Raw genomic sequence first — 24634 nt, 5'->3', positions numbered from 1 at the left:
TGCATATAATATATACTTGTATATCATTTATGCATGTAGACAGAGACTATCGTTGTTCATAATGCTCTGTTAACAAATACAGAAAGACTTTGCTCGAATAGTTTGTTTTTCATATGAAAGACTTAAGAACTTTTCTCAGAGTAAGCTCAAGCCAGATTCAGTCTTTTCAATCTTCATTCTTCCTTAACTACTGAATATATAATATTGCTGCATATTGAAGAGTTATGTACTACAGGGTATGCTCAAGTCGCGCCTGCTCTGTCTGGAGCATTGATATTTTTTCGATCTGCTTCTCCGAGTTTACGAGTGATAAGAAATGTCGGCCTGGGCTTTGCTTTTTCTCTTTTTGTCATGTTTATTTGCGATTACGAAAAGTTTTATAAAATATTATACGCAAAGATATCGTACGCCCATGCGGCATGGCCATTGTGTTGATGCCACGCTGGGTGCAGTCGGCAATGCTGCCACACGGATTAAAAGTGTATTGACTGATTGCATAACTGAATTGCAGAGTCCGCGCTTGACCTTGCATCGAGTATGCATCCGATTCACTGCATGCCCCAGGCCACAAGCCAAATGCTCTTTGGTCTGCTCGTGCTCACAAGGGCAGGTCAGTTAACTGAACGCATAAATTTGAATCGGAACAGCTACTGTTTCGCATATATCCATATAATATATATAGATGTTCAACGCTTGTTCGCTTTGTTTTCTTTCTTTTTTGGTGGCTGCCTTCAAAACTTTTTATGGTCTCACATTTTGGCGACGTGCTCGACATACCCAAAGCAAAAGACCTTTCCAGCTGCTTTTGGCTGGGCACGTAGCCAGGCGCTCGGCTCGTCTTTTATAATTTGTATTGCTTCTAATTAGTTTTCGTGTAGAATTCATCCACATCCACATCGCATATTGCGGCGGCTATAAAACTGCAATCGTAGTACTCTCTGGCATAGTCTACTTTGATAGCTCTACCCAAACATTTCAACATGTTCAAACTGGTGCGTTTCTTATTTGAAGTCTGTTTTCGCTAAGCTCTAATTGGTTTTCCTTTGCAGTCTGCTGCCCTTTTCGTGCTCTGCGCCGTGCTCGCCTGCAGCCTGGCTGAGGCGAAGCCTGCGGTGCTTGTGGATGCGGCTCCTGCTGTTGTCACCGCCACCAGCTCGCAGTATGTGGCACGCAATTTCAATGGCATCGCTGCCGCGCCCATTGTTGCCGCCGCCGCCGCCTACACCGCCCCGATTGCGGCTGCTCCCGTTTCCAGCGCCGCCTATACCGCGCCCCTTGCTTACCCCTACAGCTATCCCTACACCGCTGCCTACACCACATACCTGTAAATGATGCATTCACCGTGTTGACTCACCTTTTTTTTGGAATAAAAAAACAATTGCTAAACGGAATATTTTGGTATTTGAATTTATTTTTGTTCAAAGAAAGTCGAAATGTTGGAGTTGGTAATACGAATTCACTGCGTGAAGCGAAACAAATATTAATGTGAAATATGTGAACATGCAAATATTGAGGTCTTGGATCTATTTTTAATGATACTAGGAAACAATTTTGTTCGATGTTTTTAAGCGTTGTTCCAGTTGCTATTGGAAGCTCTGCTCTGTTCGCCGCTTTGGCAGAAAGGTGGGCATTAAAAAGCCAATGCCATAGAAGAACAGCATGATTCATAGAAGGCAATAATCATCAGAGTTCCGGGTATGAGCCACGCCGCGTAATTCTGGAATGTGCCACATAAAATGTCTGATTTTTATAGCAAATGATATTTGATATACACATGCATACGAAATATATCGATATATTTGATATTTTTGTTTGGTCGCCTTCCGTTCTAATTTAATATTTTTAAAATATTCCTTCATTGCGCTGGCGTTCATATCTGTACTTAAAGTCTCGTCATTCGTCCACTGAAAGCAAAGCGGCCATGCTTGAAGGACCTATATAGCCATCTCTCTCTCACTCAGCAAAGCCAGGAGCGACGTTCACTGACACTTATATTTGTCCCTTTCTGTCTGTCTCCTTCATAAATGGCGTGCAACTAGAACGCAAACTCAAATGGATACTTTTTTACTAATACTACTGCAAGCCGAATACTGCAGCCAATCACGATCAAATTTTATATAATTTGGAAACTGTAAACAGATTTGATGGCGGCAGAGCAAAGATGGTGTGGATTTTGCAATGTATATCTCTATCTGTCTCTATCACGTCAACTCTGTGCTTATTTTAATATAAATAAAATGGTTGTTCGAGCTCAACCTCATATATAAATAAAAGTATTTTTCTGTTTATATATATATTAATATGTGATATATTATATATATATTTTTTTAATAAATAATATTTCAATTAAATTGAGCTATGCTTACAAATACTTCTATTAACAACAACAACGTGTTTTGGCAACGACTTGCAATCTGTGCCTGGCTAAGGACTCCGAGGCTGGAAGCCAGTGGCTGCCCGTTTGGCAGCAGCTGTGCTGGACTGGCTGCTGCCGGTGCTGTCCCTGAGCCGTTGCTGCTGCGGTTTGCTGCAGAATGTTGCATTGCAGCGCGCGTATGGCGCCCACACAGCTGGGCAGCACGAGTGAAGCGGTGCAGAGCTGACAGAGCCTAGAGCGGTCCTCCCCCGACTCACAGCAGTTGCAGCAGCAGCAACAGCAAGCGGTGCAGCAAGTGGTGGAGTCGCTCGATTCGGCTGTAACTACAACCGCTCGTTGGCTGTTAGACTCCTCCGGTGCGTTGAGAATATGCGTTTTATCCGCGTTGCGTTTGAAGCTTAGTAATTTCTTATACATGATTGTGTTCTAGGCGCTTTACTCTGATCAAATGAAACGGCATGTGGGGCAGTCGCTTGGCTTTATAAATTCATTTATGGATGTTCGATGCGATGGAGGTGCGAGTGGGTCACAAACCCAAGCGCATGCTTTGCATGCGAATCACGTGTCAGTCAACGTTTCAGCTCGATTTGCTGATCGTTTTTATATTTTTATTTATTTTATTTTTTGCGTCACGTTTATAAATACTTATTGCGTCTGGTTGGACAGCGACCCCGCCCCCTCCACACTCACCCCCACGCCCGCTGCCCATAGCACATAGCACATACGCTAATGAAACTAAAAGTAAAGTGCAAATTTGGTCGCCGAGATTCTCCTTGGCGTGAATCGATACGACAAGCTGACTGCTCAATTGGCAGGCAAGAGCATCCGAATGCCTCGCCGTGCATAATAATTGAAAATTCGATTAGTTTCGCATATTTTTCTTTTTCTCTTACTGTGTTTGGGGCCTCGAGTCTTTTGTGCATTTCGGGTATATAAGTTCGTGCAAATGCTGCAGTGGGCATCAGTCAAGTTCTTCAGAACAAGCAGCTCGTTACAACCCAATCAAAATGTTCAAATTCGTAAGTCTCACATACACGACGCTGAAAAACATCCTCTCTAAGTGAATCCTTTCCATAGTTCGCTCTGTGCCTGTTCGCCGTCGTCGCTTGCGTCGCCGCCAAGCCCGCTATTGTTGCTGCACCACTGGCCTACAGCGCCTACACCGCTGCCGCACCCGTCGCCTACACCGCGCCCTACACCGCCGCCTACACCGCTGCCGCCGCCTATCCCTACTCCGCCTACCCCTATGCTGCTGCCTACTCTGCATATCCTTATGCCGCCTACTACCGTTAAGCATGGATGACGACTTGGCCATTCGATCTGGATCCTCGACTCGCGCAATTTATGTTTCCTCGAGCAATCCTTAGACTCTTCTTCTACTCGGTTTTTGTTTCGCCTTTTTGGCTTTTCGTCTTTTGAGTTTATAGTATTATTTAATGATGGTTAGAGTGAAAATATTATTGTTGAATTAAATGCATTTTGCGTAAAACGTAACACACAGCTGTGAATCTCTTATTATTTTTATTTTTTAGTGAATGATCGGGCGCTTTTGAGGACTCTTGCCATGAAGAACAAGCCTTTGCTTTCCCAAGGAATCTTTTATTTATTTATTTTGTTGCCTTGGGGAAGTTTTTCTTCTTTTCTAAGTACACATTCCTTTTGGAAGTGCTCCATTCCATGGGAAGTTTTCCTTCCTCTCATAAAATCTTTTATCTTCTAGACTATTTGCCCTCTCTAGGCTCTAGGTATCTGAGCTTAAAATAGAATACATATCAGTTATTCTCGTTATTTGAAGCCGCATCAACTGTTATTTGTATAAAGTTCTTGTGTCCATTCACTTGAATGCTCTTCCTTCCTTCGTAATCCCCAGTTTCAGATCCATTTGACCCCCGCAAGGACACTCGCCGGTATCTATTTTCTTTCACCTTGGGCACTCAGCTGTTGGCCAACCCTCTGCTGAGTAGTTTTCTATTTTTATATTTAATTTGAATTACAATTAAAATGCGCTGCTCGCTGCTCGCTGCCCGCAGTAGCTAATGGAATCTATGTACTTGCAACTGGGTTACGTTCAAATGACGGGCACGTAAACCGTACGTAGTCAGCAGCAGTCTGTGGCTGATCAGAGAATTGGTAAGCGCTAAATTATGATAATCGCATCCACAGAAGGCAGCTGCCGCTGACGACAACTTGAGCTGCGGCTCGAGCCGGCTGCGAGGCGGAAGTGACTAAGCTCTTGAGTTAGGAATGTGGATTATCGTGTAGTTTAGCAAGTGCTTTGTATTTGGTTAGGATTTGTTGGCCTTGTTTGAATGCGTGCTCCGGCTTTGGCTTCGCTGCCAGCCAAAATGAGCATTTGGCCCTGGTTTGGTAATATTTCAATTATTCAGTGCAGGTAGAGCAGACATTGCTAGGCCGTTGCTATGAGTCGTGATGGGGCTATTTGTCGTTATTATGAGCAGCTTAAGCAGCAATTATTATTGCTTGCCACACGTGCCACAAAGCCATGTAAACAGCGTTCTGGACCCCTAAAACCCTAAAACCCTCGTAGCCTAACCGAGTGCTGGAGCCCAGAGTTCATTGGCATCGACTTTGTTGACTTTGAAGCATTGCATAATCCCCGGGCACTGCTGGGCCGCGCCCTTTTCACTGTTTACTATTAGCGAGCTGTCAGCTTCGATTCTTAGGCATACCCTGTACAAGTGGAGTGGGGTGGACTAGGTAGTTCAGGCAACGACTTGCCGTTGATTGCTATAGGCTCTTAATAATCGAGTTTATACCATCATAACTATTTTACAGTAATTTAGTTGTCTCTTAGATGTGTTTACTTGAGAGAGAAAACAAAGTCTTAATTTGATAATATAATTATTTGAAAAATAAATTAAAAGTTTAGTTAATATAAAATTAATTTGGTTAATATAATCTTAATTTGATTAAATTTTTTATATTTTTTTGAAATATAAAATAAAAGTTACGTTAATAGTAACTTACAGTAAGTATTTAATATATGATCTAGCGCATATTAGTAAACGACTACATACAGTTTCTTTAACTCTATGCTGTTTCTATATGACAGTATTTGAGCATGTGCATACAGGGTAAACTCGACTATCTATAAATATCGTGAAATATAATATAATAATATAATATATTTAATCATATATATATATATATATATATATATATATATATATATATATATATATATATATATATATAATTAATTATAGATAGCTAAATATATATATTATATATATTATTATATTATTGCCGACCTATATAGATAGTAATCTCAAATCAGGTATATATATATACAGTATATATATATATATATATATATATATATATATATATATATTATATACTCATATGAACTACTCCACTCATTATTTACCCCACTGCCCTGACTCATCCAGGGTATCTCAACTGTTAGAACTCAAGCTGCTTCAGTCTTGGTTCATTTTTAATTGAAACGTGCCCCGTTCGTTGCGTGTGGTAGCAACAGCTGCTGCCAGCATTTGCAGCGCTAGCCGCATCTAACAGCCGCTGCCTCTGCCGCTGCCTCTGCCTGTGCCTCTGCTTCTGCTGCTGGCGCGTTTAATTAAAAGGCGCCACGGGGAAATAGACGCGACTCTCAAATCTCAAGCATCAGCTGTATGGGCCTCGCCACTCCTTGTGGCAAGTGCATTAATCATGCGCCGCGTGGTGCCGACAACGTTCTAGCTCATTTTCCATTTGTTTCTCTTCTACTTTGCAATGAAAATGCATTTCATTAAAATGCTTAAATGTCGAACGGTTTGCAAATGAAATCAAATGCGAGTGGTTTTTCGCAAGTTCTTTTGCTGCATTTTGCATTATTTTTGACGCCTACAAATTGGCAGCCATTAATGAACCGGGTGATGCGCCACGCCCCTTGCAACGCCTTCATAATTGGCTTCGCCAAAAGCTTATGGTTGAACTAATCGAGTATTTCCCAGGCAACTCGTTTGCCATTTTAATCAGCTCCCCCTCCCGCTGTTAACTACATTAGGTTTTTGTGTATTTTTCGAGTGGCTACAGTGTTGACTGTCAGTTGGCGTACACAGTGCCAGCAATTTGGCAACTGCCCAGCTAGCTGACACACTTCATTTGTGCACACATCAATAAAGGTCGATCCTAATCGGCGCGCCGTCCGAGTGACAAAATTTTAATTGAATTTAATATTGTAGCGCTCACTGTATGAGTCCATAAACCGGCTACAGTGCCTGCTTAGAACTGCCTGCTCCACTCAAGTAGCCGAAAAAAAAAGAAAAGAAAACGAGTTGTAAGTGACAGACTGTGAAATACCCTAGAGTAATTGTTGAACGGAGTTGAGGACGGACTTCATGGAGATAGGGACATAATATAATACCCTATAATCCTATATATGCCTTATCACATCTCTCTCTCTATCTCTCTCTCACTCTCCCTCTCCCTCTCCCTCTCTCTCTCTTTCTCTTTCTCTCTCTCTCTCTCTCTCTCTCTCTCCTCCCTCTCTCTCTCTCTCTCTCTCTCTTGCTCTCTCGCTCTCTCTCTCTCTCTCTCTGCCATATATCCTCTCTCAGAGTCTATACACCCCATCTCATCTACCTTTGCTGGGGTAGAGCTGCACATAAATGTGTCGCCCACTTGGCAAACGCATTTGTATGCAAATATTTTGCCTGGGCGTAAGTTACGCGTAATCACAGCCCGCTGAAATTGCCCAGAGTCTGGGCATTGTCAAGCGGGCAGCCGCCTTTCCATTTGCCGACGGGGAGCTGAGATTTACGCAGTCAATTTCGCATGGCACCGCAGGGCGTTGCGGCGAGTGGACAAACGGTGGTGCAGGTGGTGCACAGGTAGCCAACAGGCACACAGGCATAGGCATAGGCATAGCCATAGTCACAGGCTAAGACTCAGGCTGAGGCACTTTAACAAGTTGGCCTTTTAAGTTTTACGTAAAGTTTGAACTGATTTATGCGTGTGGGGCGGCGAAGTGCGCTGCAATTAGCTGTCAGCTGCAACAGCAACAGCAGCAACAACAGCAACAACAATAAATATGTATATTAGAGTGAATACAACAACAATGTGCATTGTGCTCGCAGTTGATAGCTATGAATTTATGATTGCATTTCAAGTTGCAGCGTGCACTGCGCACAGCGACATAGCTGGCGGGGTCTTTTAGTTGATGGCCCCCCCTTGAACGACCTTGCAACGCCCCTGACAGGCGCAGCCGCCGATAGGCTTGCAGCAAACATCAGTTATCGACATTTGGCCTAGATAAAGCTGATCTAGAATTCCGGCTCAAGCAATCAACCAAACAACGCGCATTATGACAACCGTACACTGAGCGAAATGGGCGAGAGCTGAAGGTAGAAAATGTGATAGAAGTTGAGATATGGTGTGAAATGAGAAGTTGGAAGAGTTAATGTTTGGTTTTTCCCTGTTTTTTATGTATTGAATTTTTTCATTTTCGTTCATTAGGCTCAATAAGTCCATGTATGGGCGTTCCAAAAACTTAAAGAGTCTGAAGAATAGACAATATCTAACCTGCTCTACTGTGAATTTTCCATACTCAACGAAGAGCTGAAACGGTTATAGCGAATTTCTCCATTCACAGATCTTAAAAAACAATTTAGTCCTGGTTTTAGAATTGGGAAAAAATATGATTAAAAGTCAATAATATCTTGTTTTGGAATAGATCAAATAGATATTGACAATCATAGCAGAGAGAGAGAATCAAATAGTGATCTACTTTAACTATGTTCGTTGACAGATGTCACTAGGGCTTACCGTTGCCTAATAAATTGTAAATGATATAATATGTTTTAATAGCTCTTTAAGTTACTTTTATAAATATATAAATATATATTACATAATAATATTCTTCTGTCCTTACTCTCATCTTATTTCTGCCTTAACAGCTTTATATACTTTTCTCCACTGAAATCCCTTTCTGAAAACATTTAATTGTATGCAAATGTGTTTCTTAGCTTTTAGAACTGTGAATTTGCCAATCTTCAATCTTAAGTGTATGCAGTAATTGTTCTAGAATTCGCTGAGCGCTATTATCGACATTCAATTAATTTGTTATTAGAGTTGGGCTGTGGCTCGGTGGCTCTGACTGTGAACGATCAATTTGACTTTAACCAAATGCTGTAATTAAGACTTAATCTTTGAAATCCTGCTAAATGATCAATTTACGCACGGCTCGAAGCATTCGCTGGAAATGATAAATATCGGAAAATATAAAGCGCAACACGCACCGGCGACCAGTTCTTAAGTGTTTTTTATTCGGAAACTCGTTCTCACAGATTTCTTGACAATATATATGTACATATATATGTATATATATGTTACATATACATATATATCAATATTGCGACTAAGTTGGCTATGCCAAACATCCGCATTGGCCAGGGCGGGTCTCCAGCAGCCGCCGCCTTTACCACCTGCACCTCCTGCACCACCTGCACCTCCTCCCTCATCATCGTCGTCGTCGTCGTCGTGCTGTAACCACGAGCTGCACTTTGCATGCTCACACGAAGTCTCGCAGCCTCCAACAAAAGTAAAAGTTCAGTTCTCGTTATAAAGATTTGAATTTGGCTTTTGGGCCCGACGCGAATTCGGCTATAAAAGCATTTGAGCCCAGTTAGCAGGCATTATTAAGCGTCGTGTTCTCGCCTCGTCTAAAACTCCATTTGCAACATGTTCAAATATGTAAGTCCTCACATTGGCCCCGGGTCAAGTCTCCGTCGTGTCTAAGTCTGCTCTGGCCCATCTTCTAGATCCTGGTCGCCTTCTGCTGCTGCTTGGCCAGCGCTGCTGCTGCTCCTGGCTACTTGGGTGGCTTGGCTGCGGCTCCGGCTCTGTCGTTGGCCGCTGCCCCGGCCATCTCCTATGGCCACGCCCTGGCCGCACCGTCGATCACCTCGTATGGACTGGGCCCCAGGATTGGCCTTGCTGCGCCTGCTCTGGCTCGTGCTCCCGTGCTGTCTTCCTATGGCTTGGCTCCCAGGATTAGCTATGCGTCCCCAGCTCTGGCCCATGGACCGATTGGCCTGTCTGCCGCACCCCTTGGCCTGGCTTCGCCACTCGGCCTGGCCTCACCCCTCGGACTTGGCTACAGGTCGTACGCTTCTCCTGCTCTGAGCCTGGGCCATGGCTGGTAGAGAGCGAAAGATTGCCACCTGGAGATCGAGCATCCCTATTGCTTTTCATTTCGTATGCACCCAAAATTTCTGAGAGCAAGTGAATTTGAGTTTTGAATTAAACACACATTTCGTATTGATCAAGATTGACTCTGAGCTTTATTGGACTCTGATTGGATTACAACAGTTAAGAATTTCAATTTGAAGTCTCTCACGCGCTCCGCCCATGCTCACCAGCCGTAGCCATGGCCATAGCCATAGCCCAGTCCCAGGCCCAGGCCCAGACCCAGGCCGTGGCCGTAGAGCCCGTGTCCGTAGCCGCCCAGATAGCCGTGGCCCAGGCCGTAGCCATAGCCGCCCAGATAGCTCTTGCCGATGATGGTCTTCGTGACGATGGGCGCTGCAATGGTCTTGACGATGGGCGCATGGTAGCCCAGGCCCAGGCCCAGGCCCAAGCCACCATAGTGACCGCCTAGACCCAGACCCAGGCCCAGGCCCAAACCGCCATAGCCCAAGTAGTCGTGGCCAAGACTGGGCGCAGGAGCCGGTGCCGGTGCAGGAGCCGGTGCTGGTGCCGGAGCTGGCTCTGGTGCTGGGGCAGCCAGACAGCCGCTCAAGCACAGCGCTGCCAGCAGTAAAAGCTGGCGGGGATTAGGACTCGGATTAGTATTTGGCTTGGACTCTACTTAATGCTGCCACTTACTCCTTTGTACATGTTGCTATTAGCTAGTCAAGTGCCACGTGATTAACTCCAAAAGCTGTGTGCCGCTTGTGCTGCTGCAGCTGCTCGCTGCGTGGCTCTTTTATATGTTGCAGGAACCGGCGGCAGCACTCGGCTGCCACCAAAATTGGGCCGTCGATGATCTAATGGGCGCTGCATTTGGCCACTGGCCACTGGCCACTGTCCGGCTGCTTCACTTAATCTACTTTGTCAGCTTTGCGTGCCTTGATTTTGTTTCAGTTTTAGTTTCTGTTTTTTTTTTTTTGCTTCTTTTTCATTTTGGTCACAGACATTTCACTCGTTTCGCGCATTGCTCATACGCAATGTGGTCCGGCATGCATTGGGCAAGTGTTTAATTTGCAACATGCCGGCAGGCGACAAAGTTTTGGGCGTGACCACAACTGCCTTGCGAGCAACCGTTTCCTGCTGCCACTTTGTGGCTAGAATCGCTGGATCGCTGCTCGAAATAAGGCCAAAACACAGACGAAAACCCACTTTGAAATAAGGTCAATGAGCTCTCGATATACAAATCTTTGTGTGAGCATTTGTGACGCAAAAATTTATGTATACAGAGCAGATCAACAAAGAGATCTGTAATCAATTCTCTGCTGCGCGAAGTGTCGATCGTCAACAGATTGGGCAACCGGCAACACATTTAAGACAATAAACCCCAAACCAGACAATGGCTAACTAAAAACCCATTTACTAAATGCCGCCAACTGAAACTGAAGACGACGAGGGCTTTGGTTTAACGACTAACAGATGCGCTGTAAATGAAGCTGAAGTTTTGAAATTTGAAAACATAAACTATATATAGTTATAAGTATATGCAAGGTTTACGTATTATTTGTGTTAGTAATATTAAATCTACTATAGTGATATAGACATCATCGGAAAGGTAAATTTTCAATCCAGAATTTTGCATTTTCACTTTTTTAATTTTAATTAATATTACATGTTTTATGGGCGCTTGAAGTTGAAAAATAAAAAAAAGAAACGAATATTTATGCTAGACACTGTAGATACTTAGACGATTACACGTCTTCTTCTGCCTTTCCTATTTAACTGCAGAGAACCATTCTACTCTGAATTCCAGTTCTCAATTTATGCAGGGCTTAAAAAGTTTTTGGTATGTGAGTAGATTATGCATGCCATTGAAGAAGAATATATACAGAAGTATACATTAAATTTGATTGGATTTACGATCTAAGGTACTTCCACACGATCAAGTGAATGTCTTGCTATGGCTAGACAGGATTTATCAGTGATTCCTAACAGAATATGTAAGCAAAATTACATATCAAAGCAGCCAGCTCTTGCCTGATTATAAATTTCTCTTAAATTCTTCACTGAAATAAATGTTCGCTTCTGTTCCCCAATCTTCCGTGGTTTATGAGTTAAGTTAGTTAAGCAGACACTTTTACTGCTTACTGTGGCAAATTCCTCTGTTTATAGAGTGCCTAGCTGCTTTACGACTGTGCTACCCGCTCTTAGGCTAGTTTCCGACTGTATATCGTAACACTAAAGAAATGAAGATAAAACACACAAAACTAAAATTACATTCATAAGCTCCACAAAAGAGTCACTGACACTTGGATAAACCACAACAACCACAGCGAGCGATCCGCGACGTGTTTAAACTTGAACTTGAAAACGAGTTTTCGGAGTGTGAGTGTGAGTGGAGTTCGTGTTGGAGACGGTCACTATGAGTGTTGCAACTGGTTCCCCATGCGAGCTGCGATGCAGCCAGAACCAGTTCTGAAGAAGCCACCAGCTGAATCTCTAACTGTACTTGGAGGCAGGCCCCAAGTTGTAAGCGGTTGAGTCAGCACCGAGCGCTTAGTCGCACTGCAGTCAGAAAGTGGAACACATCTCGCAGAGCTCTCAGAATGCGTGGCTGCGCATTCGCCTACACGATTCTCCTGCTGCTGGCGCTGCAGGAAGCCCGAGCTGCCACAGTCGTCTATCACCAGCCCACGGCTGTGATTTATCACCATCCGGCCACTGGGGAGCCGCAGCAGCATCCGGGCTACACCATTGTCGCCCCACTCACCAAGATCGCACACGTCACCTACGACTCGGTGCCCGTCTCCCACACGCCCTTCGAGCATGTGCCGCTCTTCCAGCGCATCGGCCACGTGAAGAACGTGCGGCTCTAGGACTTGGCTTAAGGCAGTGGAAATAAATTGATATACAAATATTTATTCGCCAAGCATTCTGCTTACTGCTGTGTGTGTTTTGGTCTAGGGATGTGTGGGGGTGGCTAAATCTAAGCTAGCTAAGGATGGGGACTGTATCTAGATGAAGTAGGGAGCGGGCGCTGGGAACCTGGGTGCGGCGAAGGGAAGCGCAGCTGGCAGTCCAAAGCGAGCGGGCGCTGCAAAGCCGATGGGGGCACCCAGAGGAGCAGCCAGAGGAGCGCCCAGGGGAGCAGCCAGTGGGGCTGGTGCAAAGGCAGGTGCGGCAAAGGCAGGTGCTGGAGCCAGAGCAGGAGCAGCGAACGCCACCTTGGGTGGTGCGGCGAAAGCCACTGGAGCTGGCACTGGAGCAGCCAGAGCCACGGGCGCAACAGGTGCCGGTGCTACGGGGTAGGCCACGGCGTGGTTAATCCGGTGGGCATTGAAGCTGGAGGCATAGGGCGCCACGACGCCAGCGGCAGCGAGTGGTGCAGGTGCAGCGGCCAGGGGCAGCAGACCCGCCTGGGCACCGGCCACGCAGGCGAGAGCGACGAGCTGTTGGATGGAGCAGAGCGTAAGTCCAAGTCCTTCGATCAGCAGCTGTGCTTGACTTACCATAATCTTGGCGAACATTTTGTTTGGGTGGTGGCTGGTGGTTGGGTGGTTGGCTTGAGGGCTAACAAAGCTTTGATGTTCGATTGTGCGGTGCTGGGCGTTTTTATAATTCTGCCATCTGCCGGACTATATGGATATACATATGTGGGTGGTTGTGGTGGGGCATACCAAAAGCGAATCGCAAGACTTTCTACATAAGGCCGTGGTGCGAAGGGCGTTCGCTGTACTTAATAATCAATTGGCCATCTGTTACGTAGTATCGACGCCCACTTTCATAATTGCACGCCAAAGTGCGACACCACCGCCACCACTGGCTAGCCCACTGGCCGACATTCGGTTGAGCAAGTTTTCGTTTTTGTTTTTGGTTTTTGCTTTTGGTTTTTATTTATTGTTTTGCTTTTGCGGCATCGATATTCACCTACTAATGAGCCACATTTATCGTACGTGACACCTAATGTGGTGTCAACCACTCAAACCACTCTCTCGCTCTCCCTTCCACACTCTCTTTCTTTCTCTTTCCCTGGCTATCGCTTTGTCCCCCAATTAATATTCGATTTCTTCACTGCAATTGTCGCATGTTCAAAATTATGTTTGCTTGTTTTTTTTACCCCTCTGCACCAGCGACTATGGATAGCCCTCATGCATATACCTCAATGTACTTGTGTACCCCTACCATAGACCTCCTCTGTCTTTCTCTCTCTCTCTCTCTCTCTCTCTCTCTCTCTCTCTCTCTCTCTTTGCCTTCTCTCTGTTCATTGTCACTCTTTGTGTCTGGAATTCCTGATTTGCTTTGCCTGCAATATTTTGTCTGCATTTTACACTGTCGAACAAGGAAATAAAGTTTAGTTTCAGACACATATAAGTGTAGAGATATGTAGAAAATGATTATAAACAATAAGAAGCTAGTTTAAGTGTATAGAATAAGAACTCTGCTTATCTACTTAAAACAATTTTTATCTCTTTTCGTTCAATTCCTTTCCACACTAAATTTATTCCCATCAACAGTTAAAATTCTCATAAATTTTCGCTTTCTCTATATTATATTTATATAAATTTATAAATACATAATTTATAATATATTTGATAATTTTCTAAACGACTCAAATCGTCTTTGGTTTCGTTCAATACGAGTATTACGAAGAATATCTATATATAGACCTTTGATGCCCAGTCCAACTCCAACCTGGTTTAGAAGAGCGAATGATGATGATGATGATGAGCCAGCTTCAGGGGCAGAGCGCGCAGATGCGCGTGCGGGGCAGCCACGAGCTTGGGAAAGGCGTAGCCAATGGAGACGCGGTGGGTCGTCTTCTTGGGTCCGGGAATCGCGCGGTAGCTGTGGCTGAAGGGCACCGCCTCTAGCACGGGGGGGAGGAACTGCGTCACAGTGGGCAGATGCACCTCCGTGGTGGGCAGGAGAGCTGGCGCTGGCAACAGCGGTGCAGGTGCGGGCAACAGTGGTGCAGGTGCAGGAATGGGCCAAACTGGTGCTGGGGCGGGCGCAAGTGGTGCAGACCAGAGCGGAGCTGGCGCTAATGGGGCAGGAGCTGGCCAGACTGGTGCTGGTACTGGTGCGGGTGCGGGTACAGGTGCAGGCGCAAGTGGTGCTGGCCACAGTGGTGCCGGAGCTAGTGGAGCAGGAGCCGGAGCTGGTAAATAGGTTTCCTGCAGCTGCAACGGCGCTGCATAGTCCACATGATCCGGCACCACATGCTCGTGCAGTGGTGCAAGATGATCGAAATGGTTGAAGTGGCTCAAATGATCAAAGTGGTGCGACGGTTCGGCCTCCACGCAGACCAAAGCCAAGGCCAAAATGAAAGACTGAAGGAGAAGGAAAAGCTGGTTAGTTGAGGTGGTGCTGGGAGCCACAGTGGTGCACTAGTCCTACCAATTTCAGCTGCCACATCTTGCTTGAGTTTTGTGTGAGTGGTGCAGTGGTGCTGTCCTTGTGCTCAGTTGCTGTTGACCGCTCGAGTCGAAGACGCAGCTATCAATGTCTGCCAATGGATGAGCTCAATTAATTTATAGCTCGCAATGCGTTTAAGCCTGGTCAAATCAGTTGGCCAGTGGCCAAATTGCACGTGCACTTCTTCACTTTCAGTTGAGCCACCACACACACTGAACCACACCTCGCCACCGCTTTCTGGTCGACAACGATTTGGTAACCACGAATCGTGACTTTGTTGTCATCGCGCTTACATTTGCTTAGAAGCCGCCTTAGTTGGGCCTCTGCTTGGCTTCTTATGGCGGTGCTGGCTGACTCAAGGGGGCCAATAACTTCTTGCACCGCTCGATATTATATAAGTGGATGGCTATTTGTGTGCAGCTCGAAATGGAAAACGATTATGACATTCAACATAAAATATTGCCGCGCTTAGATTATCGATCCAAGCGATTGAAAGTTGAACGTGAACAGAGCAATTTATGAGCCACTCAAAGGGAGGGTATAGAGCGGGTATATGAGAGTGCAAGGGAAGTGCATTACTTGTATCATATTATGCGGGACTCTATAAATAAATATATAAACAATTGCCAAATTGTGAGCTGCATAGCTGAAGGAATTTCCTGAAAGAGTTTGGCTGTAAATTGAAGGCAGGGTATCTGATAGTCAGGTACTTTAAATAGAAACGTTTATGATTGTTTTTAATTAAAAAAATTCAATTTTATTTATTGAAAATTCGCTAGGAAAATATGTTCGGTCTTTGAGGCACGTCTAACCCAAAAGTGGAGCGGGAGCAGCGAAGCTGTAGGGCGCGGCATAGGGCGCGGCGTAGGGCGAGCCCAGGGCGTAGGGCGAGGCATAAGGAGCGGCCAGAGGAGCTGCGTAGGGAGAAGCAGCCAGTGGGGCAGCCAGAGGAGCAGCATAGGGAGAGGCAGCCAGCGGTGCGGCCAGTGGTGCAGCAGCATAGGCAGCTGGAATGCCGGAGACATAGCGGCTGGAGTAGGGTGGCGTCAGCTCGAACGGTGCGGTGGTGTAGGAGGACTGGGTGCCATCATAGTTGTTGCGGATATCCACCTGGCTGCTGCCGCCAGCGGCATAGAGCGGTGCATTGGCATAGGCGACTCCAGCGGCGGCCAGTGGTGCAGCGACTGGGGCGACAACGCCTGGCTTGGCCACGGCGCAGGCAACGAGGGCGGCAATGATGAGCTGGCGAGAAAAGAAATCGGGTTAGAGGTGGTTCGAGTGCAGGAGTCGAGGCGCCGCCTTACGAATTTGAACATGTTGGCTGTGGTTGTCAGGTGGTTGAAGCACTGGACTGATAATGTCTGCTAGTGGCACTAACTGCGCTTTATATAGCCATTTAGCCGTATAGCCAGTGCAGTAAGTATTCTGCTCGATATTCGTGCATATTTTGGTCGCTTCTTTGTGTGGCGTGGCACGTGCCTGGCCTCTGATAGTGACACCACCAGCAACAACACCAACAGTCTGCAACCACCAGGTAACCCACCATCATCAGTAGGAAGTCCAAATCGCAGTCGCCGACGCATTGAGAAATTTCGCAAAAGTGCTCGCATTTGTATGCAGACGGCGGCGTCGAGTGGGTCAATTGTGTGGTTGCCAATTACCAATTGGTGGTTTCAGCGCTTTAGCCTCAATTTTCAATTTCAAACTAAGCTGGCCATAAAAACGCGTGTCGCATTAGTGCCGCACTTAACGATCGCTCGTAAAGTTTCAATTGCGCCGCTTCGCCAGCGCATCCTGTGTCGACCTTGAGCCTAACCCCACAGGGCCAACAACAGGATGTGCTGTGGCCAAATCAACCACACTGCCGCTGGCCCCTCTTCCCTGCTGCTCTGCCTCGGATGACGCTGAAACCGGCTTGCGGACTTAATGAGCAATACGCTTGGATCTCGGCTGGTCACGTGCTAGCAGCCTCGCCTCCTCTGTTCCGATACGATCTCTCTCCCTCTCTCTTTTTCCCTCTCTCTATCTCTATCTCTTTTCTTTCTGGGCTTTACATTGTTGCTCGAGATGAACTCAAGGCCTTGATAGATGAGCTGCTCAAGTGACCAGAGGCCAGTGCCTGATGCTACCTGGGCTTTGCATGTGTGTGTATGTGTGCATGTATGTAAATAACTGTATTCACGTTTCGTATGCTCTCTGCATTTTTTATGAAAGCCAACTGGGCATAAGAATGTCTGTGCTTATGTGACAGTTGGTAAGGCGCATTATCAAAGAGTTTTGAGCTTATGAATCCTCTCAAGCCGTTGTGATCTCCACTTCTTCCATCCACCCTTAAAAAACCTAATATGAATAACATATCAATGGCATTGAACAGCCTCTGAAGCGTTTCATTTTAATTCAATTATCATGTAGTAAACTTCACTTCTATTATAACTATCATAATGAAATTGGTTTCATATAGTAGTAAGCTTCACTTTTATTATAACTATCATAATGAAATTGGTTCCATATAGATTGAGCAGCATCTCTATCTTGATTGGCAACAGCAGAGTTAATTCGATGTATATCTACTGTATATATATTTATGTTTTATGATCAGCATCTGATCTGATGTGAACTGGACTTCTTTTGGAACTAATTATTTTTAAGGTATTTCGGTATACAGTTTTTATTTACATTCATTTATTTACTTTTGATTCCATGCCATCCAAATCGAGTGCCGAGTGCTAGTCAGATAGCTGTAGTAGAACTTGAGTTCATATGGGACATATATGTAGATATTAGAGGTTTGGTTTATGATACTTGGTCAACTGAACTAAGTACATAGAAAAGTACGAGTCTGCACAGCAAATATTTTAGAAATCAACATCGTTCGCATAGTGTTTATAGATTTATTGAAATATTTTTGACTGTATATTTATAAAATTAATGAAATTCAGTTTGGCTCTTTGTTTCATTTTATATACTATATATACACATACATTGTACAATATTATATTATGTTATGCTTTATAAAACAGCCATAGAAATTACCAATTGAAAAAGCTAAAATAAAAAGAAATCGATAAAAATTGACTTTGTTTCGGTTTGCATTGTTTTGTTTTGTTTCGCATTGATTTCAATTCAATTCAATGGACATATTAGCATATTGTACGCTAGGGTATTCAGTATTCGGCATTGTTTTTGCGTCACACAAACTCTTGTTCCACTCAAGTTGGCCGCTCACTTGGTCGTCGTGTAAGCGATTCTTGACATCGAGCTTGGATCACGAGTTCTGCGAGGGGCCAACAGAGTTGAGATGGGTATACGGAAATTCGGAAACTCGAGAGCTTCCGCTCACTTCCTCGACACCCAGTTGCTATCGGCTAGATGGGCTTTATTTGATATTCGCATCGAGTACCGTTTGTTTTGATTGTTTTCAAATTGCATTGCTGTTAATCCAGTTATGTGAGAAAGTGGTTTCGTAACATCGGGAATCCAGATCAGAGTTCCGATCGCATATCCGCTTCTCTCGTTAGACGTTGGATTAGCAGCGCTGTGGAGTGGCAACTGTGGATGGGGGGGAGGGAGTTGGGCTTGCGGCTCGTAAATCAATGCCAAGTTTAAGGCCTTACGATCAGCTCCTCGAGCACTGAAAAAAACCAATTAAAGCGCTTGTATGCTAATGAGGTGCTCATAATTTTTTAATATGAGCAGCCGCACCGCCGCACCACCGCAACACGTCGTAAACAAACATTGATCTTTGATAAGTAGCGGCCCATAGGTGAAAGGTGCGATCGACAATCAAATCGGATAAAGACGTCTTCATCTTTTCCATTGTGGTTGCTGCTGCGGTTGCTGCGACCTTCGACTCTTCATATGCAAATGTGCACCACCGAGAGATGAAGCGTTTTTTGCAGTGGTTGGACAGACGGTATCTTTGATGGTCATGAACCTGTCATAATAAAGCAATCTCCGAGTTTAAGAGAGCTTTAAATGGCAAGTATCTTTTATTTGATTTAATAGCGTTTATATATTTCGTATATCTATCCCTAAGATGGCTCACACACACACACTCACACACATTCATACTCGCACACACGCACACACTCAATCAGTCACAGAGGTGGTAAGACAGTCATTTGGCTCTGTGATGCAAAGTTAATTCAACTAAAATCGATGCTTATGAAATCTATGTATATGAATTGCTGTCGCTGTGGCTCGGTGGTGCTCAGCGCCTTTGTATTTGCGCGGTGCCGTAGGAGGTCAGGCCGGTGGTGTGCGGCACTGTGGCATAGGAGGCGCCCGCCTGGAGCGGCAAATTCGCCACATTCAACGGCATCAGGCCAAAGGGTACGGGCAGCTTCAGGTTCAGCGAATTGCTATCCGAATGGGTGGCTATGGCACGGCCCGTCGCTACTGCTGCTGAAGGTGCCGCGGCAGGGACAGGTGCAGGGGCAGGCGCTGGCGCTGGTGCTGTCAGTGCTGCAGCAATAGGGGCTGCATTACCGCCGAAAACATAGCCACGGCTGGTCAGCACCTGTGTGAATGCCGCATGCTCCAGCGCTGGCTCCACAAACTGGCGTGCCACATGCTGCTGCGCACGCTGTGGAGCACGTGGCACTGGATAGTGATAGGCGCCCAGCTGGGGGCTAGCGGAGATGGAGTAGTCCAGGTGCGAGACATCCGCTCGCACCGCACTCGAGTGCAGCGCCAGGCCGAAGAACAGAAGCAGCACCACAACAGATTTCTGAAAGAATCCGTTAGAGATTAGATCACATGTCAGGCACAGCACACAACACACACACACACTCACTTTATGAGACATTTTGAGTGCCGTTAATTGGATGTTTCACTTTTATTGCACCTGAACACGAGTATTCAATAAATTGTTGAATGCGTTTCGTTTGCGGTTTCCGTTGTGGACGGGCGCAGCTTTTCGTACTGATTAAAATTTGTGCGCGAGCTGAAGATGCTTTTTATAGCTCGACTACTGAAGCACGGAGAGCCACAGCTGAGCTTCAGCTGAGTTCTGCCTGAGGACAGGTGGGCAGACGAACGAGGCGACCAGTCAAACATTCGCGATGACGACTCGACCAGTCCAAGAGCCAGGCAAGTGAGACCTGAGCTGAACAGACTCCGTCTCGACTGATGGCTACCCTGTAATGTGCAGTTAAGCTAGAGTAGTTGATGAGGTGGGGTATCATTAGCTGCTGAGGCCTCAACTAAGAGCTGCCATATATTTAACTTTCTCACTTTTATAATTCTACGTTCGATTGAGTTTTATAAGGTAGAAAAGGGTCTTATTACATTTATTTAGAATAAATATATAAATAATAAAATATTTGTATAATTGTATATACCTAATCAAAACATATTCACTAATTTATTATTATTAAAATTATATTCCAGCTCATTCCACAAGTTCCCCTCAATTCAGGCATACCCGCTTCCGCCATTTGTTTGATCACTGGGCATGCAAACAGAAATCAAAATGCGTTTGTGCTTCTGCCGCTACCTGCTGCCTGCTGCCGCTGCCGGCGTCGCTGCTGGCGGCAAAAAATATTTTGACTTTCGGCTTAGCTTTAGCAGTGGCAGCGGCGGCGGCGGCGCGAGCTCTCTGCTGGCTCTACTTATTTATTCTGCTTCTGTTTAACCGTTTGTTGTTGTTGTTGTCTCGCTCTCGCTGCCTCACTCTCGCGTTCTCTCTCGCTTGCTTTGTGTCATTGTTTTTCACTGTAGTTTGAGGGAGCATCGTTCCGCTGCACCATTGGCATTTACTGTTGTTTTTGTTGTTGCTCTGCTCTTGCTGTCGTTGTTGTTGTTGTTGTTGCCTTTTCTGTTGCTCTTCTTGTTGTTGGTTATCTTGTGACTCTGTGTGACTCTGTGTTTTCTGTGCTAAGTTGTTCGCATTTTGTATGAGCTGCTTTGCCATTTGTTGTTGTCGCTGGCTCAAGCTCTGCCGCTGCCGCTGCCGCTGCCACTACCACTGCCTCTGCTGCTACTCTGCCTGTTGAGCAGCGTCTATTGATAATATTTGGTTTGCCTTGCATATAAATCACTGTTGGTCATTTCGATTGGCATCCAAACTATGCAACAGGCCACAGCGATTCAGTCAGTCAGCCAGTAAGCTAGTCAGCTAGTCAGTCAGGGTCGTCGCCAAGGGGGTTATTAACTAGCCGCTAATGTCGGGTAGCTGTTAATCGATTGATTATTATTCCAGCCAGAGCTGACGTTAATTGACTTTATAAGCGACTTAAAGTGTGCTTAGAATTGAAGGAAATTTTGTCAAGAGGCCAACGCTTTCAATGCAATAAGATTACAAATTCATAAAAATAAATACATATTAAGCCGAGTTAACAGAGCAAATCCCGAAATGTTTTATCTTAATCACAAGATCTCTATAAAGACATTAATATTTAATTTATGAAAGCTCAGTTAGGAGCTATTCAATTGCTGCCCCCTTCTGCAGGCGCGCACCTGGTCGGCGTTTAGTGGCAAACAAATGAAATAACTACAACAGTTTCGACACCTTGCCAGCATGTTGAGCATTTGAGCTGTTGTAAATTTGGGCTTATTAAACACAAAGCGACAGTCATGTGACATCAGCTACGAGATGGTCAGCCAATTGGCTAGCACCGGGGCAGCGACGTCAGCTGCGGCGCTTTTGGCAGAGACGGACTAGCTAATAGGTCTTTAGATACTGCTGTTTGGGAACTCAATTAAGACGGCAGCCCCCAACAACAAATTGACGGCAGCACGCCGAGACCGAAGACCGAAGACCGAAGACCCAAACTCAAACTCAGACTGAAACTAAAAACAAAAAGCAAATAATCGAAAATTTAGGAATAATGCATTTGAATGTTAACGACTGCCAGATACTTGTTCGCAGTACAACAGTAAACCAATTTATGTATGTACATATTTTAGATAACATATCTGAGCGGATTTTTAATGTACTTTTTGTTGGGCTTTATTTATCAAATTTGTTGGCCGTAACTCTCTACATTTAATTGACTAAATTGTTGTATTTATCTTGGCTTAATGGGCATTTGTGTATATTAAACAGTGGAGTGAGGGCGCGCTAAGAGAAATGGGGAGAGGAACAGTGGAGTGAAACAATGAAATCGAATATCAAAGCAAACAGTAAAGGAAAATTGGAGTGGAACAGTCAAGTGTCATCAATGTCTAATCTCTGATATCTATCCATCTAGTCATTACTGCAAACCGAAATACTCTCTTTGATTGTCTGAACGAGCATTCAACAGATTCGTGAAGATTCGTGCTGACCTCCTCCGAAATGTATTCAGTTATAATTTGTGCTAATAAAATCGTTGGCTATGTTTATGCATGGATCGAATATACTTGTATATATTTATACTATACACATACATACATACGTATATGTATACGTATGGTTGACCCATTTGATAGATTTCGATTTGCTTAACGCTGACAGCTTCAATGAATTTCGCATTGAGGTGGGTCAATCGAACCTCAGTTGGCTACGTTAATAATGTTTTTATTTATTTACGGTATCTCTCTCGCAGCAGGTGGTTGGCTTGCTCACACATTTTTCGGTGGTGGTGGTGGTGCTGGTGCTGGTCTGGCGCTATCTTAAGCACCATCCGTTGCATAATTAGACACGCTGGCGTTCTCGCCGCCGTCTCGTAAATTCCGCGGAAGACGTTTGTTATCATCAAATATTAATCGTGGACTTATAAATTCTCGCTTAATTAATTGCCGTTCGATTAGCATTGAAATGAACATGATTATAGCTAAGTGGTGTGGTGTGGTGTGGTGAGGTATGTCTGGGTTGGCTGTGCCTCACCAGGCGTTGGTGTCGCACGGTAGCTCAGCCGGTGCGGGAGCGTGGGCCTCGTAGGTAACCACGGGGGGCGGGGCATGAACCGACACTCGGGTGTAGGTGGGCTGGGCGTGTGCGTGGTATGTGACTGGTGGTGGTGGTGGTGGGGGAGCATAGCGGGCCACAACGACTGCCGGCGGTGGTGGTGGTGGAGCATAACGGGCTACAATTACAGCCGGTTGTGGTGGTGGTGGCGGTGGTGCGGCATAGTGTACAACGGGCTGTGGTGCCTGGGCCACGTGCAGCACAGGCTGCTGCGGCGGTGCTGCAAATCCTGAGTAAGTGGTGGTTGTAGTGGTTACAGGTGGGCCCAACGAATACTTGATAACTGGAGCTGGCGCTGAGTAGGCGCTAATGTGTTGCGTAGCGTATTTGAAGTGTGGTGGTGGTGGTGCAGAGTATGTAACGTGTTGCGGTGGTGCTGCGGCATAGGTGAGCGCAGGTGGGGCGCTATAGACGGTATTCACGGCGACAGGCGAAGGTGGGCCATGGAAGAAGCTGGCTTGGGTGGGTGATGAGAGACAGATGAGGAAGAGCGGACCGAACTGAAAGAGAAAGGGAGAGTTAGAGTGAGGTGAAAGTGGAATGGCAGAGCGGAAAACAAAAGAGGAATTTTAAATTGGAGTGAGACAGAGGAAAATCAGCAATGGAAAAGAGGTATTGAATATCGAAATGGAACGGTGGAATGAAACAGTGTAATGTAAAACTGAACAGTTGAATAGCACGATGAAATGAACCAGTGGTATATAAATATGAATCAGTACGGAACTGTGGAATGGAACAATGGCAAGTTTGAATATGCCTTGCACCTAGCTGGGCAATCTAGGTTTATGTTGAGTTTATCTCCAGTTAGTTATAGCTGAGATGTGAGTCGAATAGAATATATATAGCCTTTGGACTATATCGAGTAATCCGATCCAAAATACAGCTCTCTTTGCACTACTAAGGTGTTGTAATACTGAAACACCCGAAATACTCACAATCTTCCACATTTCGAAGCACGGCAATTGACGATTTGTAGACGCGTTTATTGGTACGTTTGGACAATCAAAGACTTTCACATCAAATGAATTGTTTTCGTTGAACATCAGAGGTTTTTATACTCTTACTCTAGCGATTACGCAGTATGTGACAGAAACTCCATTACGGGAGCAGTTCACGCAGCCAAGGGCCACGTCCCATCGACAAGCGAATCGTGATGCCAAATGCACGCGGCACGTTTCGCAATCCCAATGCACTGTCCCCAAGGGGCAACGAAGGGGACGGGGAGAGGGGCAACCACGGAGGCAACTAGCGGCAGGTAGAGAGCGAGCAATAAAATTGGTTTTAGAAGTTGACTTAGGTTGTGGCACTGCGAGGGAGTTCCAATTCCGATTCCAGTTCCGTAAGGAATTGCAGGCACGTTTCGCGGCTCATGCCACAGCGACTGTGATTGATGGCCCCGGTTGCTCATAAACGCCAAAATATCAAAAGAAGACCACAAGTAAGTAATGGAAAATATGGGAATGCGCGACTAGAAGATACTGTGATGCGACGGAGTACTTAGGGAATGGTAAATGAGGAACCTGTGAGAGTTATCCTGAATGTGAAAGTGTGATGAAATCATTGATTAAACAGTATATATAGTATAGTATATATAGTTTCTATGGAATTATTTATTGGAATAGACTTTAGTGCGGCTATAGTTATTAAATTAATGTAAATTTAATAAATCGTTAATCTACAAATCAATTTTTCATTTATACTATAGTTCTTAAAGTAGTTATTTATAAAAAAAATGGTAAGGAAAGGGACTAACAGCCAAGTCTAATGCCTGCCTTAGCTCGAAATTTATAGAAAATTAAGAC

At 45.2% G+C, this 24634-nt stretch overlaps 12 protein-coding genes across 12 annotated transcripts in view; 5 read left to right on the top strand and 7 right to left on the bottom strand.

The window, feature by feature from the left end:
* PDCD-5 (programmed cell death 5) overlaps positions 1–13154 on the bottom strand; it is a 52627-nt gene extending 39473 nt beyond the window's left edge. The window contains exon 1 of the mRNA XM_089258820.1: positions 13142–13154. Coding sequence (XP_089114946.1) covers positions 13142–13153 — 12 coding nt within the window. The 5' untranslated portion in view covers position 13154. The remainder of the gene's footprint in view (positions 1–13141) is intronic.
* The window catches only part of LOC108652498 (uncharacterized), a 128211-nt gene that overhangs the window by 89031 nt on the left and 14546 nt on the right, over positions 1–24634 (top strand). The window lies entirely within an intron of this gene.
* LOC108652359 (uncharacterized) lies at positions 850–1391 on the top strand. Its single transcript, XM_018102529.2, has 2 exons — positions 850–992; positions 1050–1391. Exons 1-2 carry the CDS (start codon positions 981–983, stop codon positions 1326–1328), a joined length of 291 nt encoding a protein of 96 aa, XP_017958018.1. The 5' UTR covers positions 850–980; the 3' UTR covers positions 1329–1391.
* On the top strand, positions 3243–3871 carry LOC108652363 (uncharacterized). The gene is made up of 2 exons (XM_018102533.3): positions 3243–3396; positions 3455–3871. Exons 1-2 carry the CDS (start codon positions 3385–3387, stop codon positions 3668–3670), a joined length of 228 nt encoding a protein of 75 aa, XP_017958022.1. The 5' UTR covers positions 3243–3384; the 3' UTR covers positions 3671–3871.
* LOC108652358 (uncharacterized) lies at positions 8935–9668 on the top strand. The gene is made up of 2 exons (XM_018102527.3): positions 8935–9091; positions 9160–9668. The coding sequence occupies exons 1-2, from the start codon at positions 9080–9082 to the stop codon at positions 9541–9543; spliced, it is 396 nt and encodes a 131-aa protein (XP_017958016.1). The 5' UTR covers positions 8935–9079; the 3' UTR covers positions 9544–9668.
* LOC108652357 (uncharacterized) lies at positions 9652–10381 on the bottom strand. The gene is made up of 2 exons (XM_018102526.2): positions 10226–10381; positions 9652–10163 (listed from the first exon to the last, which is right to left on the bottom strand). Exons 1-2 carry the CDS (start codon positions 10235–10237, stop codon positions 9753–9755), a joined length of 423 nt encoding a protein of 140 aa, XP_017958015.1. The 5' UTR covers positions 10238–10381; the 3' UTR covers positions 9652–9752.
* Positions 12058–12447, top strand: LOC108652360 (uncharacterized). Its single transcript, XM_018102530.3, has one exon. It carries the CDS (start codon positions 12133–12135, stop codon positions 12400–12402), a length of 270 nt encoding a protein of 89 aa, XP_017958019.1. The 5' UTR covers positions 12058–12132; the 3' UTR covers positions 12403–12447.
* On the bottom strand, positions 12426–13205 carry LOC108650076 (uncharacterized). Its single transcript, XM_018099193.3, has 2 exons — positions 13036–13205; positions 12426–12975 (listed from the first exon to the last, which is right to left on the bottom strand). The coding sequence occupies exons 1-2, from the start codon at positions 13051–13053 to the stop codon at positions 12541–12543; spliced, it is 453 nt and encodes a 150-aa protein (XP_017954682.1). The 5' UTR covers positions 13054–13205; the 3' UTR covers positions 12426–12540.
* On the bottom strand, positions 14057–15060 carry LOC108650075 (uncharacterized). The gene is made up of 2 exons (XM_089260178.1): positions 14924–15060; positions 14057–14856 (listed from the first exon to the last, which is right to left on the bottom strand). Exons 1-2 carry the CDS (start codon positions 14939–14941, stop codon positions 14224–14226), a joined length of 651 nt encoding a protein of 216 aa, XP_089116304.1. The 5' UTR covers positions 14942–15060; the 3' UTR covers positions 14057–14223.
* LOC115562317 (uncharacterized) lies at positions 15652–16840 on the bottom strand. The gene is made up of 2 exons (XM_030383600.2): positions 16246–16840; positions 15652–16183 (listed from the first exon to the last, which is right to left on the bottom strand). The coding sequence occupies exons 1-2, from the start codon at positions 16255–16257 to the stop codon at positions 15749–15751; spliced, it is 447 nt and encodes a 148-aa protein (XP_030239460.1). The 5' UTR covers positions 16258–16840; the 3' UTR covers positions 15652–15748.
* Positions 18860–19941, bottom strand: LOC108652356 (uncharacterized). Its single transcript, XM_030383599.2, has 2 exons — positions 19737–19941; positions 18860–19670 (listed from the first exon to the last, which is right to left on the bottom strand). The coding sequence occupies exons 1-2, from the start codon at positions 19746–19748 to the stop codon at positions 19152–19154; spliced, it is 531 nt and encodes a 176-aa protein (XP_030239459.1). The 5' UTR covers positions 19749–19941; the 3' UTR covers positions 18860–19151.
* On the bottom strand, positions 22427–23849 carry LOC149091318 (uncharacterized). The gene is made up of 2 exons (XM_089259657.1): positions 23768–23849; positions 22427–23332 (listed from the first exon to the last, which is right to left on the bottom strand). Exons 1-2 carry the CDS (start codon positions 23777–23779, stop codon positions 22748–22750), a joined length of 597 nt encoding a protein of 198 aa, XP_089115783.1. The 5' UTR covers positions 23780–23849; the 3' UTR covers positions 22427–22747.

Source organism: Drosophila navojoa, chromosome 4 (genome assembly GCF_054131105.1).
Source record: "Drosophila navojoa isolate 15081-1374.11 chromosome 4, UAZ_NAV_1.0, whole genome shotgun sequence".
In the NCBI taxonomy this organism is placed as follows: domain Eukaryota; kingdom Metazoa; phylum Arthropoda; class Insecta; order Diptera; family Drosophilidae; genus Drosophila; species Drosophila navojoa.
The sequence above is the reverse complement of the archived record's forward strand: the minus strand, read 5'-3'. Positions and strand labels throughout refer to the sequence as shown.

Coding starts and splice junctions, on each gene's coding strand:
- LOC108652360 (XM_018102530.3), top strand. CDS start 12,133: ATGCGTGGCTGCGCATTCGCCTACACGATTCTCCTGCTGCTGGCGCTG.